At 35.0% G+C, this 19,787-nt stretch overlaps 1 protein-coding gene across 7 annotated transcripts in view; it reads left to right on the forward strand.

Annotated features, from left to right (window-relative positions):
• Nucleotides 1–19,787, forward strand: part of LOC123670744 (protein unc-13 homolog B) — a 637,597-nt gene that overhangs the window by 593,622 nt on the left and 24,188 nt on the right. For all 7 annotated transcript variants that reach the window (XM_045604288.1, XM_045604284.1, XM_045604282.1 and 4 more), the window contains 2 exons: nucleotides 1,785–2,104; nucleotides 18,374–18,524. In XM_045604288.1, coding sequence (XP_045460244.1) covers nucleotides 1,785–2,104; nucleotides 18,374–18,524 — 471 coding nt within the window. The remainder of the gene's footprint in view (nucleotides 1–1,784; nucleotides 2,105–18,373; nucleotides 18,525–19,787) is intronic.

A 19,787-nucleotide genomic window follows, 5' to 3' on the forward strand; every position in this document is an offset into this window, starting at 1 on the left:
TAATCCAAAAGATGGTGGCAAATCGCGTTACAATTACGAAACGTCAAAAAGTTATCGCCTACGCGGGCTTTTTTTTATTCGTTTCCGTGGAAACTACTCAAGGATTTATCTTATTGGTTATTGTCTTCGCGATTTACTTCTCAGGTGCTACCGTATTGGTTGTTAATCGTGCTCTCTATTCACGGTAAAGTTAATCGCACAGTTCAACTCCAAGAGTGCTTAAATAGGTGTTAACATAATAGAAATGTTGTCTATATTTTGAAATTGCTTTTAATTTGTAGATAAGCCCTACATAAACATGTAAAAAATATTTTCATGGAAAAATATAGAAAGTACCAATCAAAAATACCTAAATAAAAAAGTTTTCAAAATTTCCGCTGAAACGCTCCATTCTGTCACAGTATCATGGTGAGCGCACTGCATAAAAGAGTCACCAACATAGACAAACTAACTTTATCTACCACGTACCAGTCTATCGAACTGAACTGATATCTGCTGATATTGACAGTCAAGTCGGTTTGATTATATCATCTGACGTTCTAAACTAAGATAAACTACTTCTAGATAAGATTTATTTGTCTATGTTCTAAACGTTTCAGTGCTATGACGTCAAATTGCCCTGATAGGCAATAGTTAGAATTAATACAATTTAAATCGATTTTATTAAATTGAATTCGAGGAATGAGATAATGAAAATGGTATTTTAGTATTTTAAAAACGTATTTTAATGTGGAAAACCCAAATTCATTTGATTTTATTATATGACGCAATATCCCTATTGTGGCTGGTGCAACTATTACGGTGAATGCATTTCGCTACAGAGCTATGATTAATAATTTTTTAAGGCCGCTATTCAAAGATATTGATGTTGAGGACGTGACAATTTTGCAAGATAAGTTTTCGAACCGTGTTATTTCTCGAAAAGGTGATCACAATTGGCCACCGGGATTCACATTTTTGGGGCCGAGTGAAAAATAAGGTCTATGCCAATGCTCCACAATCGATTCATGGTCTTAATGTTGGAATTCGTGGAGCTATCAAGCATATACGGACACAAATTTGCGAATTGGTCATGGGCAATTTCATAAAAAGGATATGCCAACCATAACCGTTGTGGCCATTTGGCTGATATCGGTTTCCATCATCAATATCATTCCTTTTCCCTCACAATGAAATAATCAACCATTGATTTCTTCCAAAATGTAATCTTTTTTTTCAATTTAAAAGTGAAATCTCTCATTTGAGAACCTTTCATATGAGAACGAGCTGAATATATTTTTACAAAATGAAGAATTCCTAATTTTATTAAAACAATGATATCATAGTTGCGTAATTAGAGATAATTAAATTATAGAGAAATAATAATTAGAGTGCGTAATTGCCTTGCAACTCGAGTTGTGTACTATTCTTCTTCTACGACCGCATTCATTACCATACAAACTTAGGCAAATCCAAAAGATGGTGTCAAATCGCGATAGCATTACGAAACGTCAAAAAGTCGGCTACGCGGGCTGTTTGTTATTCGTTTCCATGGAAACTACTAAAGGTTTTATCTTATTGGTTATTCACCGTGCGATTCACTTCAAAGCTGCTATCGTATTGGTAGTTGATCGTGTTCTCTGTGTACCTTGAAGTGAATCGCACAGTTCTACGTTGCAGAGAGTTTGAATAGACAGTTATATAGTCGGCGAGTTGTGCGATTCTCGTGATTTTCTGTATACGGGGTAAAAAAAGCCCTATTTCTCCCCAAAGTTGATCTTCATCAAAATCGTTATCTGTTCCAGGTACGCACATTGTCCGGTGAGATGGACGTCTGGTACAACCTGGAGAAGAGGACCGACAAGTCCGCCGTCTCCGGCGCCATCAGGCTGCACATCTCCGTGGAGATCAAGGGCGAGGAGAAGGTGGCACCGTACCACGTGCAATACACCTGTTTGCACGAGAATCTGTTCCATCACCTGTGCGAGATGAACAGCGGGATTGTGAGCCTGCCGCAGGCCAAGGGGGACGACGCCTGGAGGATCTACTTCGACGAGGCTGCCGAGGATATCGTGGACGAGTTCGCGATGCGCTACGGCATCGAGGGGATCTATCAGGCTATGACGTGAGTAGATTTTCACGTCCGGTCTAGGGACGAAGATGAATTGTTTTGTTCGGGGTCTCGAACCCGACGTCGATATTCAATTATTCGACATGTTCGACGATTGGTCTCGAATGTGATCTGAATATGTTTATTGAGAAACACGAGGCTAATTTGATAGGTCAGTGGTTTTTCCTGATGGTAAATACTGCCTGACAGCGTAGGAATATTTTTTTATATATATTTTTAAAAGATCTGAATACTAAATTTCCGGTCATTAAATTGTCATGAAAATTGAATAAGAATGTAACCACATTGTTGTTCTAGAAATATAAGTAAAAGCCCAGGAAAGTTAGTGCTAAAAAGGAATAGAGTCCCTAACAGGAGGTGGAAATATTTTTAATCCCTTTCAAAAGAATAATGGCTATCTGAATTTGCCACGGTTTCTAGGTTTTGCTTCAGATTTGAGAACCTAAAAACAGCTTAATATTCACACGAATCTAACAAAGAAAGGTGATTTCTACAAACTCAGCTTGAAAGTTAACAACCTTCAACTTCTAACGCCTGTAGGTCGAAATGGACTGTCCAGGAACTGCGACTGAACATCCCAAAACACTCATACGGTTGCTCTTATGGTCAAGTGTAAGAGCATTTCGCACTGTTATGTCCCAATGTGATGTATCCACCCTGTTAGGATGCATACAACCTCAGCCATCGCCTGCTTTTCCTTTCAGCGATTGCTGAAGGTTTCAAGCATTAACTGAATTACGGAGCTTCCTCATAATTTGACATTGATTTGTTAGAAGATTGTAGTTGAGGGAAACAGTATTGAATTAGTTAACCCTGTTGTAGGGTTGGAAGAAACATAATAGAACAACAGTGTTCATTAAGGGAAGATCACGTCTAAAAGATCAAATACGCGTTGGTACATCTCCTTATCCTATAAACATCTAAATTCATACAATTTGAGCTTCACTTTTAAATTTTCAAACCTAAACAAAGTAATTGAAATATTCAATACTATGTCGTACTTACAAAAAAAAACATTGAAGAAATCAAATCAACAGTTCGAATGGTTCTTCTCCGCGACATTCTTGAATGTTTTGTTTTCTCAAACAGTCCCTTTTTAAACTGTGCATGTTCCCTCTTCCTCCATAACTTTGATATCTTGGTGAAATCTTTCACCTTGTTCTTTACTTCTTCTTCTTCTGAATTTTCTGGGAAACGGTCTAAGTGGCTATGTAAATAGTATATTTTAATTCTCATATTGCACCCTAATGGCCAATTGCACCCTTTGCCTAAACATTGATCAAAATTTAAACATCGATTAATTTCTGATTTCTCTTAAGAAATCATAGAGTAATCAATGTTTAAATTTTCAATCAATGTTTAGGCAAATGGTGCAACTGGCCCATAAAATTTGAAACTATTAAGCATCTTGTTAACCATTTCAACATAGTTTTGAGCTTATGTTTGCCTAGAAAATTTTCTACAACTGCAACAAATGATATCCAAGCTTCTCGTTCAACTTGATTCATTGAATTTATGAAGGCAGGATCCTTAATTAATTGTCTTATTTGCGGGCCGTCAAATATGTCTGTTTTGAGTTTTTTGGTGCTCAATGGGTGCATTATTACCCCTATATATGTAAAACATGACCCATTCTTATCAAGAGCCTTTACAAATTGCTTCATTTAGCTTTTACATAAAATTACACGCCGAATTCGATCTACTCTCATTAGTAAGAACACACAAACTGACAAGACTTACCCGAGTTAGGGGATTAAAAGAGTCAGTTCAGGTACATGAGAGGCAATGGTTCTACTATTTAAAGATCTACCTGGAATTGACTCAATTATAGACTGACAATAAAACCATTGTACCTACATTAATGAATATATCATAATTTTAGAACACTCATAAATGAATATACTGAATGAAACCCACATAGGTAGATAAGTTGATGTATCTAAAGAAGTAGGGCTAATTCGGAAAAATAGATTGCAGGTACAGATTTAACGTCCCAAATATAGTTAAAATCAGTTCTTAAATCCCAAGCACTATTGCTCTCTGTAATTGATGAGTAGTCTTGATAATTCGAGATACCTTGGAAGATGATTTGGAGAATGTTGTTAGTATCTTTTAGTTTCTGAAGAAGACAATATCATTCATCAAACTCTCATGAGTATCAGGGTAAAACAGGGAGACATGATGCGGCGGGAGAGAAGACTAAATTCGATAATTCGCGTTTTTGGTACACGCAGCGCCGGCTGCCCAAGACAGGTGCATATAGACGGTTTACTCTTGCTGTTGGAAAAAAGTCATGTTGAAACTGAGATATACTTACAAGATATTTGGTGATATATAGTTGGTAAGTACCTAAAAAGATTGCAAGGTGTTTAGTTAGATCCACTATTAATTAGAAATCCGCTAAAAGTGGGCGTTCTGACGAATTTAGTTTGAAATTGGGTTATTATAAAGCTATATTCACTAAGCTAACTCTATCTTTTGAAATTTTTTGTAACCTAAACAAGTGCGTCATCTATCCCATGGGTTTGGGATAGATGACGCATGATTTTTCGGGACAGATGACGCATAAAAGCTTTTTATTTTCAGACCCAAAATACCGAATTTTTACACTTTTTTCAAAAAGAAATCCCACTTTGAGCATTCGAAAGGCCAAAGATTTATACATGTCCCGAGCTGAAGGTATGAACAAAGAAGGGCGCATAAATATTTCAAGCTTTTGTCTGCAGATAAAAAAAAGATTGAAAAGGTAAAAAGTAGGAAACCGTAAGAAGAATAAAATGTCAGAAAAGATAATTAGAAAAACATTACAAAAGACATCAGAAAAAACAAACCCAAGAAGTTGATGGCAAACAACCTTGCTAGAATAAAACGTGTGAAACGTTGGTAAGTTCTTCCTCTGAAGAAAATGATGCGTTTTCTACAAACAATTCCATAAACGACGAAACTTTTGACGAAAATGAATGCTTAGGTTGCTTGGAGCGCTACGAAATTACCAAATCTACAGTGGAATGAATTCAGTACGTGGAGTGACGCAGGTGGCTTTATGACACGTGCACATCCTTAAAAAACTACTGTATGCCTTGTGGGAATGAAACAATAGCCGAAAAGTAAGCATGTTGTGTTGAGCCTCTTAAGCAATCTCTCCCAAACCCAATGCGTCGTCTCACCCATGGGATGCGGTGGAGATTGCCAAAATCAGAATTTTGTATTTTATTTTATTTTTGAAAAATGTTTGAGTTTGTTCTCATGTTGATGTTATAATGTAATAGATTAATAACCAATGAAATATTCATGATTTTAGGACCACGATCAGTTCAAAACATTAGATTTCCAGCGCATTTTCCAAAAGGTGCGTCATCTCTCCCTGTTTTCCTATATGTGTAATGGAGTACGGTTACTACAACTTCCGAGTTCAGAATGGTTTTAATAAGGCCGATTGGCAAATAAAAGAATCTTCCCTTGAAAAGACATCCATTCATTCTCCGAGTCAGAATACACAAGAATGTGAATTGTCGCATTTGCCGACAAACTTCAATAAAACCGGCGACAGAATTCTAATTTTTTCTGCCGCTCTCGACTTCCAGGACTCGCAGAAGTCAAGCGTCCACCATTCCTGTCTCCGTTCTCCGAGATACCGGAACAATAATCGGATTACGACCGAGGAAAATTGAAGGAAGTCCGACCGGAAGTGTGGAGGTAGGAAGGGAGAAATAGCGTGTACATTAGGGAATACCCGAGAAATTTTTAATTTGAATTCTTGGTCCGAATTGGGACGAGAATGCATCTGGAACAGGAGGAAATTTATGCAAAGGACGGAATGAGACGAGATGTGGGGGATTTGAAGCGATATTAGGAGAATGAGAAGCTGCATGTCAGAGATCACGTAATCCCGTAGTGATATCACGTGGTTCGAATGTAATGATCTAATATTCAGAAGATGCATCTGGAACTCGAAAATGTTGTATGATATGGTTTTCTCTCGAATGCATTCGGCAACCGCAAATAGCAATCTCACTCCGTAGTTAGAAAGAGAATCTCCTGTGTCACCAGAAGTCACTGTAATATCATCAACATGATTTTCGTAGAATATGAAAAAGCGAATTTACTTATGTGTTCGTAAGAGGATATAGAATATAAATAATAATAATAATAATCGTTTATTGATCTCATAAGACATGAAATTATGTGTGAGATAAGTCACAAAAAAAGAATAAAGTTAACACAAATAATTATCAAATGTATCGTTGAAAAATTCATCAACAGTATAATAACAATTTCTTAACAATAAAGCTTTCACACTGGCCTTTAATTCTCTAAGATTCAGAGACGTGATATGGTAAGGTAAATGATTGAACAATTTTATGCCCTGATATGTGGGCGACATTTCAAATTTTGTTGTTCTGTGTTTTGGTATAAACAGCACTTCCCCACTTCTTGTATGGTAATTATGAAAGCTAGATAATTTTGTGATGCTATTTTTTTTTCCCTAATATATAATAAGGTTTTAAGAATAAAAATACAAGACAGTGTGAGAATACCATTTTGTGAAAAAACTGGTCTACAAGACGTCCTTGGTGTTATATCATATATCATGCGCAAAATCCGCTTTTGAATAATAAAGACCCTACTAACCTCTGAAGAATTTCCCCAAAGTAGGATGTTGTGAAATAAATGCCTATATACTAAGCTGTAATAAATATCAACGATGACATGGAAAACAAGTGTCTTACTCAAAAAAAAAAAGCGAAAAATGAACTTTTCAATTTACCGTAGACCAAATTAATGTGACTGAACCATCTTAAACCTTCATCCAGAGAAATTCCAAGAAATTTTACACAATCTTCAGATGTGGCTAGAGTATCTAGATGTTGAAGAACAAGTTTCTCACTATATTTACCCAATGAAAAATGAATACATTCAGTCTTTTCGATATTAATTACAAGATTATTTGTACGGAACCATTTTACAAAACAATCAAGTAGAAACTCGCACAGTATTTGGAGCTCTTCGAAAAAAGAAGCCCTAACAGCAAACGATGTGTCGTCAGCAAACAAAATAATCAGACACATCTTCGAGAATGATGGTAACTCGTTTTGGGAACAAAAACTGAACAATTCATCTTTCAAACTTGCAGGAAGTTCATTGATAAAAAGAAGGAACAACAGAGGTCCAAGGGCGAATCCCTGTGATACTCCTAATTTCAATATGTACTCAGATGATAGAGTATCCCCGACTTTGACATTTGCTGGCCTTCCCACGAGATAGCTCCTCAACCACTCCAGAAATATACCCCTGAAACCCAAGTTATAACATTTTTTTATTATAACGTCAAAAGAGAGACTTTCAAAGGCCCTTGAAAGGTCAAAAAACAATCCAGCAACATGAAACCCGTTATCAAGACAATCGTATATGTAGTCAGTGAATTGAACAGCTGCCGTTTGGGTTGAACGGCCAGATCTGAAGCCATGCTGGGAATTATTCAACATATTATATTTGTCGATATATTTCATCATTCTGTTGAGGACTATCTTTTCAAAAACTTCAGAAAACGAGTTCAGCAGAGAAAGTGGCCTATAATTAGTGATATCATTAATGATTCCAATTTTCCTAATGAGGTGGTTAATTTGTATTTAAAGATAAGTAGATTTTGGGAGGAATCAATGGATGTCTATTTCATTGTAAAGGGAAAGAACGATGCAAAAAGGATAATTGATTAATATAAGTTTTTTTTCGGAGTTAACTTCAATATCTTCCAATATTCCTTTTGAATTTGAAAATGATATGAGCTAGAAATGATCATTTCATATCTACACCCTAAATTTTAACTTAGTCAATTTGTGGCAACCATAGAGTCATGAACTTGGATAGAGGAAGTATACGCAATTGTGTCCCCAACATGGTTAGATTACGTTGTTGGATTGTGATATATTTTCAAATCCACAATTTTACTATATCATTATGAATGTATATTATATTGAATGGAATATATTTGATATATTTTATATAATATTTGAGTGATTCTCGATTAAATATGCAAATGTGAATATTTAAAATCCGATATTATTCCTAATTGTCAAATTTATGGTATGCGGAATATTTATTACTTTCTGTATTTACCTGCAGAAATCCAAGGTTTGGCAACTATTGCTCTCCAAGTGTCATCCGTTGTTTCACGTCATTCGACGCGCTTGAAGTTTGTTTTCTGAATTTCTGATATAGGTATTCATCTCAATATATTTTGAGTTGATAAGAAACCGAGTAAGATACGTTGATTCACTATGGGAAATAAGAAGTGCGTTCTTTGTAGAGAAACTTGCGAATTGAGTGAAATTTCGTATCACTGATATGTTTTCATTTCCGCGCGCTTCATGTCAAATTTGATAGTTCATATTGGGGACAAAATTTGCTTACTGAAAGTGACATAAATGCTCTCTTTATCTATGTTCATTACTCTGAGGTGCCAACGAACATATTCCATAATTTTCCATTGATATTTTTCAATTTTTTCTGTTTCTGGTGACGTCATTAGCATGAAATTTCCAATGAAGCTTGTTGTTTATATTTCATATACAAACGCAGTTTCATTTCAATCGAATGTGTCATTTCAAAATTATTCTGTTAACAAAATTTTTAACGGTCATATTCACGGTCCTAGTAGGATTATGCCCATCAAGGAACCCAACAGCGGCATTCGAGATCCAAACGTATAGTAAAAATTTCAAGTTTTTCAACCTTTCCTTTCGAGATTTATCGTGTTCACAGCTAAATAGGCTCACGAACAGGTTTGTTCGTGGTGGAGTGAAACCTCAAAGTTTTAGATCATGTCAGGCTGAATATTCGAAAAATTTATTCGGGTAACGACATCTCAATGAGTGGAATGAAGGCCCAAAATGTTTGAGCTGGTGTCAGTACTCTTATGATATTTTTTCCGATGATTCTACCTCATAACAACAAAATTAATCCATCAATACCTTCAGACATATCAACAGGTTAGATGGAAAACATCCATCAATTCTTGGCACAGGTTTCAATGAGTAAAACGGTCATTATTCTCCCCTCATAAAACCTCACCGTATTTGCGGAACGATCTGCTTTTATCCTTGGTTTCAAAAGAAGATTTCGTCTAATATGTAGAGTACATTGTCAGCATATGTGGCAACGAAATCACCTCGACTTTAGACGCCTTAGAACCCTCGTCTTCTGCACGTGAATGGGAGGAAGATTGCTTTATTTGTATTCATAGCCGACGACTTTGAATATGACAGATTGTTGTGACGTTGATGTGTTCCTCAGGAATATACCGTCTAGGAAATATGTTTCCGATAAACGAGACATAAAGGTTTGAAATTGGGCTACCCCATAATTTTTAAGTTAGAGGAGATTGAATATGTATATGTATGGTTCTTTCAGCATTCTGGACCTCTTTTGAATTATTGTCAGTGAGCTTTGATTAATTAATCTTATAACCTTAATGATTTCTGAAGGAAGAGGAAAGTACTAATGTGAAACTTTCAAGCGATCATTCATTCATAAGACACTCACGCCTTTGGAGTCCAAGAACTGTTTATGAGTATAGGTACTCAAAGAAGCAATTGACGCTTAAATGATAGATTACTCAAAAGCTCCTGAGTTCAGTTCAGTGGTGTACCCAATTTTTCATATTCTTTCAATATCTTCCTTGAATTTCCTTACAATCTGGGAACAATCAAGGATATGATCAGTTTTGAATATTTCCCGAAGTTCTCAAATAATGTCCGCCAAAATATAGACCTTCGAAAATTAGTTTTTCTATTACTATTAAAACTAATTAGAAAACTAAACCAGAAAAATTTTCAATCTGTCAGATTGCAATCTTTCACAAAAAGATCTAAATGAAGTTGAACGATGGTTTGGGATGAACAAAATGTCCTTAAATATCGAAAAGTGTTGTAAGCTTCACGTGGAAAATAAATATAATACAATTCAATTATACAATCGGTTCACAAATAATTGGGAGCAAATCACAGAGCAAAGATTAAGTAGTCATATTTCAACCGAATCTCAAATTCAATAGTCACTTTGAATTCCTGACAGGTAGGGAATACAGGATTTGGGATTGGTCTTGAGGAATTCAAAATATTTCAATTGTTCTACTACAATTCTGCCTTACAGAATATGTAAGACCTCATCTAGAATATGCCTACTGAGACATATTCGAGTTTGGATGCCATTTACAGTCACCAACATAGACAAAATTGAGAGAGTCCAAAAGATGTTTCTGTGATATTAGCACTTGAAAAATTTCATTGAATATCCATTTAGAATAACGTATCAAGCCATGGTGAAAGATTTTAATGTTTTCACTAGATATAATAGGCGTAAGTACAAGGCTGTGATCTTTATATTCAATGTTCTGAATACTTCTGTTCGATCTTTAATAATTTCCCAATTTATTATACTTTATTTCTAAAACTTTAGGGCTATTAAGGAAAGTGGTGATTATTTCGAATTATTGAAAAATTTTAACTTTAGAGGTATATAATATAATTTTAGCAATCAGTTGACCAAATAAGCATAATAAAAGTGAAATATTACTAAACAACCAAGTAGATATTAACAAATCACTGCTTTCGAATATTTTCTTCTGGTCGAGATTTCCTGATATAATTTATAGCTGGAATATCATTCCTCGTTAAGAACATATACCTATCTTTTTTGCTTCATAGCAGTATTTCACAAAAATTGAAAAAAGTGCAGTCTTGTCAATATTTTTTAGGGTTATTCATGCATCTGAACTGTTGTATGTAATATATGAGACCATATTATTCATTATGATGTCATGGTTGTCGATTATTTTATGTCGATGAGGAAATCGGATAGTAAGATTCTCCTTAAATTTTGTGTAAACATTCATTTGATCATTTTGCTCAACAATTCAACACAATTTGTCTTTTGTTATGAAACTATTGGGCTTTCTTATGTGCTGATGATGCGATTAGCACATATTTTTACATAAAACTTGTTATTTTATGACAAATCATATTTATGGAATGAAGAGCTCAAATCCGTTTCTTTGCAATATTAACTCAGTTACAATAAGTTCAGATAAGTAACCATTATTTCGCGACTTGAAGCGCTGCATGTGGCGAAATAATTGTTATTTATCTGAACTTACTAACAAAATTATCAAATAACCACAGTATTGAAATGTTTTTCATCTAATAATCAATATCAATCCAAATGGATTTACATCAAGAATAGGCCGAGTTGAACGAAATACCCATTTCTTATTTGATTCATAACACAGGAATTCATTGTTCAGAAATTATTCCTCTTCGAAAACAAAATTTTCGTGATAAGTTCTCGATTCGAGAAACTCACCGCGATGGAAATTCAGCCCGAGTACGTAGAAACAATGCCGCCAAGTCGCAACTTCGGTATCTGCCGCCATAGAGCGACCAAAAGGCACTCAGCGCATTCGGTAATTAATTTTGCGATCGTTTCGGTGTTTGTGTAGGCGAAATTCGCCGGTGAATTTCACTGAGAAATTACTCGAGATTCGTGAAATCGTCGTGTCGCCCGAATAATCGCATTTTCCCGCTGAAAGGACTCCTATTTAATCAGGCTCTCTGCACCTCAGCCGGCGTTTGGCGCTCGGAAAAGAGGTATTTGTCGTTTTAAGTCGGCCCCGTTGTTGATTTTCACGGTGCTCAGTACCTGGAATAGAGACGGAATTACTCCAGTTTATAATATACTTGATTTTCGTTAATGCAGATCGGTTCAAGTCGCGCGTCCAGCGCTAGGATAAAGATAATTATAATAATTCTGTAACTACACGGAGTGGCCCTAACCAGATATTTCCTGGAAATAAGCTATTTCGGAAAACGTAATCTTGTTGATCAAAATCTATTCAGAAACTAGTCCATTCAATCCCTCTGGTATATCACTTACAAAGAATTTTTTAAACCGAAATTTCTCAAGTACTACCATACGTAACTCATCAGCGATGTCAAGTTGGATTACTCAAATAGCTTTTCTTCCCCAACGAATGCCTATCTCAGATAATCAAGCTGTCTTGTAGAATCATATGAATATACTGAAATTATAAGTTACTAACGGGTTTCTTTCATTCGTTACCATGTATTCGTAAAAATTCTGATTTAATAAATATATATCGTATTTCAACGTTCGTTTTAGAGGAGTGTAATTTCGAATGCAATGAATAACCTGTAACCACAATATTTCATGTAATTTTAACTTCAGGACTTCGGGAGGTCTTGGGATGGCCCCAACCAGATATTTCCAGACCAGACGAAGAAAATAAAAAACTCAGTATTCGTGAAGCATCCCAACAACTCAATATTTAGGAAACAGAATATTCAGAACACTTAAAAACAACAATTACATAGCATACCACTTCTACTTATTAGTTGGCAATAGAAAATCCGCATGCATTTCGCCTTAGAAATTTTCAAATTGAATTTGAATTTAATATTTGAATAGAAATAATTTCATGAAAGGATTTCGAAGCAGTCAAAACATATTAAAGAAAACGCGAATTATTTTTTCAACCTTAACACCCTGTATCTCGGAAACGAAGCATTTCCGGACCCATGTTCATAGGAACTTTTTTGCTTAGAATGATGTGATCTATCAACCATTTCAGTTTGTCGGAAACAAATCAGAACACCCTGTATGTACCTTCTCAGCGATGTCAAGTTGGATTACTCAAATAGGTTTTTTTTCTCCAATGAATACCCATCTTACATAATCAAACTGTCTTGTATAATCGTTCGAATATACTGAAATCATAAGTTACTAACAGATTTCTTTCATTCGTTACCAAATATTCGTGAGAATTCTTATTCAACAAATATATATATCGTATTTGAACGTTCGTTTTGGAGAAGTGTAATTTCAAATGCAATTAATAAGCTGTAACCACAATATTACACGCTTTTTCTCTTTCAAGACATCGTAAGCTCCTGGGGTGGCCTCAACCGGATATTTCCTTGAAAATAAGCTCTCTCGGAAAACATCATCTCGTTGATCAAAATCTATTCAGAAACTAGACCATTCAATGCTTCTCCTATATAACTCACAAAGAATTCTTTACACCGAAATTTCTCAAATTCTACCATATACCAGCGATGTCAAGTTGGATTACTCAGATAGGTTTTCTTCCCCAACAAGCAACAAATACTCATCTCACATAATCGAACTGTGTTTTAGAATCGTATAGATATGCTGAAATCATTAGTTACTTACGGATTTTTTTCATTCGTTACCATGTATTCGTCAAAATTCTGATTCGACAAATAAATAACGTATTTCAACGTTCGTTTTAGAAGAGTATATTCTCGAATTTCGTGAATTTCACTGAGAAATTACTCCTATTTAATCAGGCTTCCTGCACCTCAGCCGGCGTTTGGCGCTCGGAAAAGAGGTATTTGTCGTTTTAAGTCGTCCCTGTTGTTGATTTTCACGGTGCTCAGTACCTGGAATAGAGACGGAATTACTCCAGTTTATAATACACTTGATTTTCGTTAATGCAGATCGGTTCAAGGCGGGCGTCCAGCGCTAGGATAAAGATAATTATAATTATTCGGTAACTACACGGAGTGGCCCTAACCAGATATTTCCTGGAAATAAGCTATTTCGGAAAAGGTAATCCCGTTGATCAAAATCTATTTAGAAACAAGCCCATTCAAAGCCTCACGTCAATCACTTACAAAAATGAAAGAAGAAATTTTTAAGTACTACCATATGGAACGCTTCAGCAATGTCAAGTTGGATTACTCAAAAAGGTTTTTTTCCCCAACTAATACCCATCTCTCCTAATCAAACTGTCTTGCAGAATCGTATGAGTATACTGAAATCATAAGTTACTAACAGATTTCTTTGATTCGTTATCATGTATCCATAAAAGTATAAAAAATATATAAATAAACAAGGTTAGAACTATTTAGAGAGCTACTACAAGCATATCGAAAACAGTTAGAAATACAGGGTGGCTAAAATTACTAAAAAAGTTCGTTATTTAGGGATGAGTGTTCTGGTGTGAAGGATCCGAAATATCTCCATTGGTTCACGAGATATTCCGAAAAATTTTAAAATCAAGATTTCCTTTTTTTTCTGTATAACTCATTTGTTTTTGGAGATAACTCCACGAAATTTGGTTCATAGCCGTTATCCATTAAAGAGATAATAATGGTGTCTTCAGATTTTTTCTGTTTTTCATTGTTTTAGAGACGCGATAGTCCAGTGATGATTTCTCATAAAAAAAATTGACGTCTCTGAAACAATGGGAAACAGAAAAAATCTAACGACACCATTAGAATCTCTTTATTGAATAATGAGTAAAAATCAAATTTCGTGAATTTATCTCCAGAAACAAATGAGTTATACAGAATTTAATATTTATGAATTTATTTAATATCATGAATTTTGGTTCAAAATTTATGAAGAAATCCTTGAAGGGTTCTCACAATATCAAAGTTTCATGATTTAGTGAAATCAGGAGAAAGAATAAGACCATTGTTTAGATTAACATCGACATAATACACAATTCTCCCCAAAATCCATGAGTTATATCCTGAATTAAAAAAAAAAAATTATGCAAAATTCGATGTAAAATTCCTTCTCTTTCATATTCATGAAGGATCCAGTTATTGTTCCCTGTAAATAATTGCGATGGTCAACCGGATGCTTGGAAAGCTATTAGTTTTCTTCTAGTGTCGAGGGCATGACAGTTTCAATTGATTTACAGGGAACGAATTGTTATTGTACATATAATGTAAAAAGGATGTGTAATTCTTCGGGGTGTCGAAGATGTGTCATGTCGGTTGTAAAACTTAAGAGATTTATTAGGGTTGGGAAAGTTTGAGAACAAGACGGTTGTACCAGATGTGTTAAATCTGTGTATCAGGTACTAGTCGGAGAATATTCGATTTCCAGGAATCCGCGAAGATCTTTGTGGGTGGTACGGCAAAATTCTTATTGGACTAGGGAATGGTACTTTCCCTAAGGGTGTGGTCAAGCCGAAAGAAGGGAGGTAGATATTTGAGACAGGGTGAGTTCCAATCAGCGGAGAGACAGTTAAAATCAAGCCGAAGACGGGTACAGTTCAACTTGACTTGACTTGACGTGATAAACGAAGACGTTTCGAGTAATCAACAAACGAGTTAAAGACGAAATTCAGTACCGTAGTGAGAAAATTGTAATTAAGACGTAATTAGGATCTTCTCAATACTGAGTTTGTACTGTATAAGTGTGGCTTTGTAAATAGATGTAAATAATTGAAAAGAGTTTAATTATTATCTACAAATCCAACAAAGTCACGGAAAAAGAGACGAAAGGCCAGGTAATCGAATCATACCCCTAGACGATCGATTAACCAAGCCTACATTCATGAAAACATTACTGCAAAAGACATTTATGTCATACGATATTTGCTCGAAATCGGAATTTTACGTTTGTAACATAACATGATACCTAAATATCGACGTTCTGCTGTCAGTTTGTTCAACGAGAGGTTAATTAGCGCGAAACTTGTCAAACTATTCAGGATTATACATACTATCCATTAATGCACATCATCGAAGTGCAAATATTTGTACACGATGTTGATATCACGCCTTTGGTTCTTTGGGTCAGATTTGGACGTATCACGACCTGAATGCGGAAATAACTCGCGTTAATATCGAATCAATTTGTAAGGCAAATAGGGTAAATCTCGAAAAATCCATTTATAAATTTGTAACACTTATGAATACGATGTTAAAGGAAGATGTTGCAAGATAAATATTTTGACAATTATATTTTTTGGCGGAATTCGTTTCTATAATGAAATAATTAATATAATTATATCGTAATGAATACATGAAGGTATGCTTCATTTTATTTCATTCATATTAATTCAATTCATTTTTGATGAACTCAAAGTCTTGAAATGTTGCTTATATAACTCCATCTTATCTAGATGAAGACCCTTTCCTTTTCCGAATCATTGTAAAAAGAGTATAGGGTGACCCAAATTCGATGCTCACTCAAAGCATCTCAAAAACTATAAGATTTATAGAAAAAATCTTCAAGGACCCGATCTTTTTCCTAAAAATAATACCATATCATCAACCAGTTGCAGGGCGTTTCTGAAAAATGACTCTCTCAAATATTTCGCCATATCCTGGTTCCTATTCGAGGTGTGCAATTTATAATTTTTATCCTGTCATATATAGGCTGTCCGAATATAGGAGATCAGTTGACTGACATTCAAAAAATAGTGTTTGGCACTAGTAATAAACATAGGAGAATCATATGTCATTTTCGATAAGCAAATTTTGTACTCAACATGAACTATCAAATTTGGCATGTGGCTCACGGAAATGAAAACATATCAGTGATACGATATTTCACTCAATTCGCGAGTTTCTCCACAAAGAACACAATTCTTATGTGCCAAAGTGAATCAGCGTTTCATATTAACCCAAAATATATTGAAATGAATACCTAAATATATCAGAAATTCAACGCGCCAAACGACCTGAAACAACTGACGACACTAGGACAGCAAAATTTGCCAAACCATGGATTGCAGCTGATAGATACCTACAGAAAATAATAAATATTCTGCTTATTGTAAATCAGGACAATTAGGAAGAATATCAGATTCCAAATATTCAAACTTGCATACATAATCGGGAATCACCCAAACAAATATATTTCATTCAATATAATATACCTACATTCATAACCATATAGTAAAATTGTGGATTTGAAAATATATCACAATCCAACGACGTAATCTAACCATGTTGGAGACATGTAAAAATTGCGTGTACTTTTTCTATGTTTACTACTCTATTCTTTGGCATTAATGTTGGATAGTCCCTACTTTTCAAGATTCTAGTCATGTTCTGCCGAAATTGAATATAAGATGTTTATAGTTTCTCTACATTAATTCCCAACCAACGTAATTATTACGTATATTCCAGTTCCAGTTCATTCAAATCTCTTCACAAGGAATGTTGAATAGAATTGTATACGAAAGATAGCTGACCATTAATAAAACCCGAACAAATAACTAACCTGCCTCTACATCTGATTGTATTGTTGAAAGTTTCCGCTTAGTTTCAAAACAACCCAACTCAAACTCACAAGGACTCCCTGAAAATGTCGTTAATAATGCTAAATTGCTTTTAGAACATGCTGACAAATGATGGAATAATTATCTATTTTGCACGTTGCAGATAGTGGAGCTGATAGCAGTAAAAATGGAAAAAAATATATGGCTGAATTTTCTGTTACTGCTCCATATATCTGAGTGATTTAATATAATTATCCCAGGAAAAGCCATGAATTATTGGTGCTCATGTTGTCCCAGTTTCAGATATACTGGTATCATATCAGGAAATTATAACAGATTATTTTTAATTCAAGCCATGTATCGCTGTGTAGCTTCCAGAGTCATGGAAAATATGTTGCTCGCCTCAAGAATATCAATTACTGCTGTTATATAGCACCTACGTACTATACTTGAGCGGATGGGGAAGGGACTTTTTATCATGATAATGAGATTTATGTTACCTATCAAGATAATTGCAAAACCATAATAAGAAAACAGCTTAAAAATGGTAATAGACAAGGGACCAACACAATATCAGAAATTGATCTTCAAAATAACCGAAATCTTAACTTTCTGAATTAGACCAAATATCCTCTCTACTGATGTGTCATCTAACATTTATTCTATTTACCTCCTTTATCAAATTTTCATCTGTCGGAATGATATTTAATGATTTCTGCTAATAATAAATGTCTGGTTTAAATCTCGCTTCGAAATATTCTTCAAATTTTTTCATTAATATTTCAAATTTCTTTTCCAATTTCGAAATATTTTGCATCGAGAAGTAAGCCATAATTTAAAAATAATTTGTAGTGTTTTCCAATCATGTGTCAATTCAAGATATGCAATTCAATTAAGAGAAATTTTTCCGAAATCTGTCCACAGATCTTTAATCGTAAATTGAAATCGCTTTTTTCAGTTCTATGAATATTTAGGTCAAGAAAGCATAAAATTTAAATATTTTGTCAAGAACTCAACTCTTCTCTCCAACTCAGAAAATATATCGAGATGATTGAAAAATCTGAATTTTATTGATTCGGTCGGCTGGCGCAGACAATAAAAATAATAAACATTATATCCAACAATACATTACAAAATATTTGACATGATACCATCCAGCTCAGTTCGTTTTTACTCATTCTTAATTCCTTTTTTTTCAGGCACTTTCATTGTCTCTCCACCAAGTACCTTTGTCCAGGCGTGCCTGCAGTTATGAGCATGCTGCTAGCCAATATCAACGCCTACTATGCTCACACCACAGGTCTTTCAGCAGTATCAGCGAGTGATCGTTTTGCTGCATCCAATTTTGGTGTAAGTAGAATAAAACTATTCAACTACAATTTTCTTCAATTCTGCATATTCGGTATTGGGAAGTCGGTATTTGTTTCGATGTGTTGAGAAAATGCATATAGTATTTCGAGAGTCAAACGGAGAACTACAACGTTGTCCCTCCTATACCCTTTCATAAATAGTGCAAATGCAATTAGTGAAAAGGGGAAAGTACATCCTCTACCCCTGCGAATCTTTCTCTCTGGTGTCAGTATCATACTCATAGCAATCCAGATCGAAACATTCCTATTTCGCCTACTTGTACTCTCTCCTTCAAAGCGATGTTAGAAAGGGAATTTTTTATTCATTATTCATCAGCATAATATATCTACAATATCAAGGTATATCTTTGGCAATATTGTAGAAAAGTACTATTGTTTCTCCACTGTAACCGTGGATGTCACTCCATATAGCTAATAGTGTTATTGTACAAATAATAAGATCTATCATCATTATAACATTACATGTTCATGGTTAAAAGTCGACTCATTAGTATAATACTAACGTTCATCCAGGGCCGGCGCGAGCAATTTTGGCGCCCGAAGTAAAGAATTTTTTGGCGCACCTGCTGAAAAAGAATCAATAAACACCCCCACCCCTCACCAAAAAAAAATATCACCTGCCTCGATGATTATTCGCAATTTTTGATTTCTCTAACAATTTTGCTAATCGTTTCTTTCTAAAGTCGTTTCCACTGGGTTTCTTTTTGTTGTCGGACATTTTTACCTACAATAAATTCCTGGATTTCTTCGACGCCGATGAACAATTCATAACTAATATATCTAATACTCACATTCACAATCGATCACATACGATCAATGAAAGATTTCCTATCAGACCACAAGATACAAAGGGCGGTAAGGCATGCAAAGCTTCGAAAACTGAATGTGATTAAAAACATATGATCCGCTGAAAACATTTAGCATTCATTAGTAACCAGTTTCGAATTCAGAATCGTGAGAATTTTCCGTATGTTGAATGTGTAGGTAAACAATTTCCACGTGATTCGAAGTGTTGTTTTTCATCTTCTGTGAAATACATTTCCATCCCTCATTCAATTAGGGTAATAGGCAATGCTGCTCATAGTGGTTGGGTTGCCATGTGTTATTTATTGAACAGGCGGCTTAGTAAAGACGGTTTGGAGATTTTCGTTGCAGGGAATGTTGATGAACGCAGCAAAGCGGACCAACCTCATGTAATTTTTGAGAATCAAGACTATATTTTTTCAGAAATATGGAAGGGTGG

This window comes from Harmonia axyridis, chromosome 1, assembly GCF_914767665.1.
Source record: "Harmonia axyridis chromosome 1, icHarAxyr1.1, whole genome shotgun sequence".
Taxonomy (NCBI): Eukaryota; Metazoa; Arthropoda; class Insecta; order Coleoptera; family Coccinellidae; genus Harmonia; species Harmonia axyridis.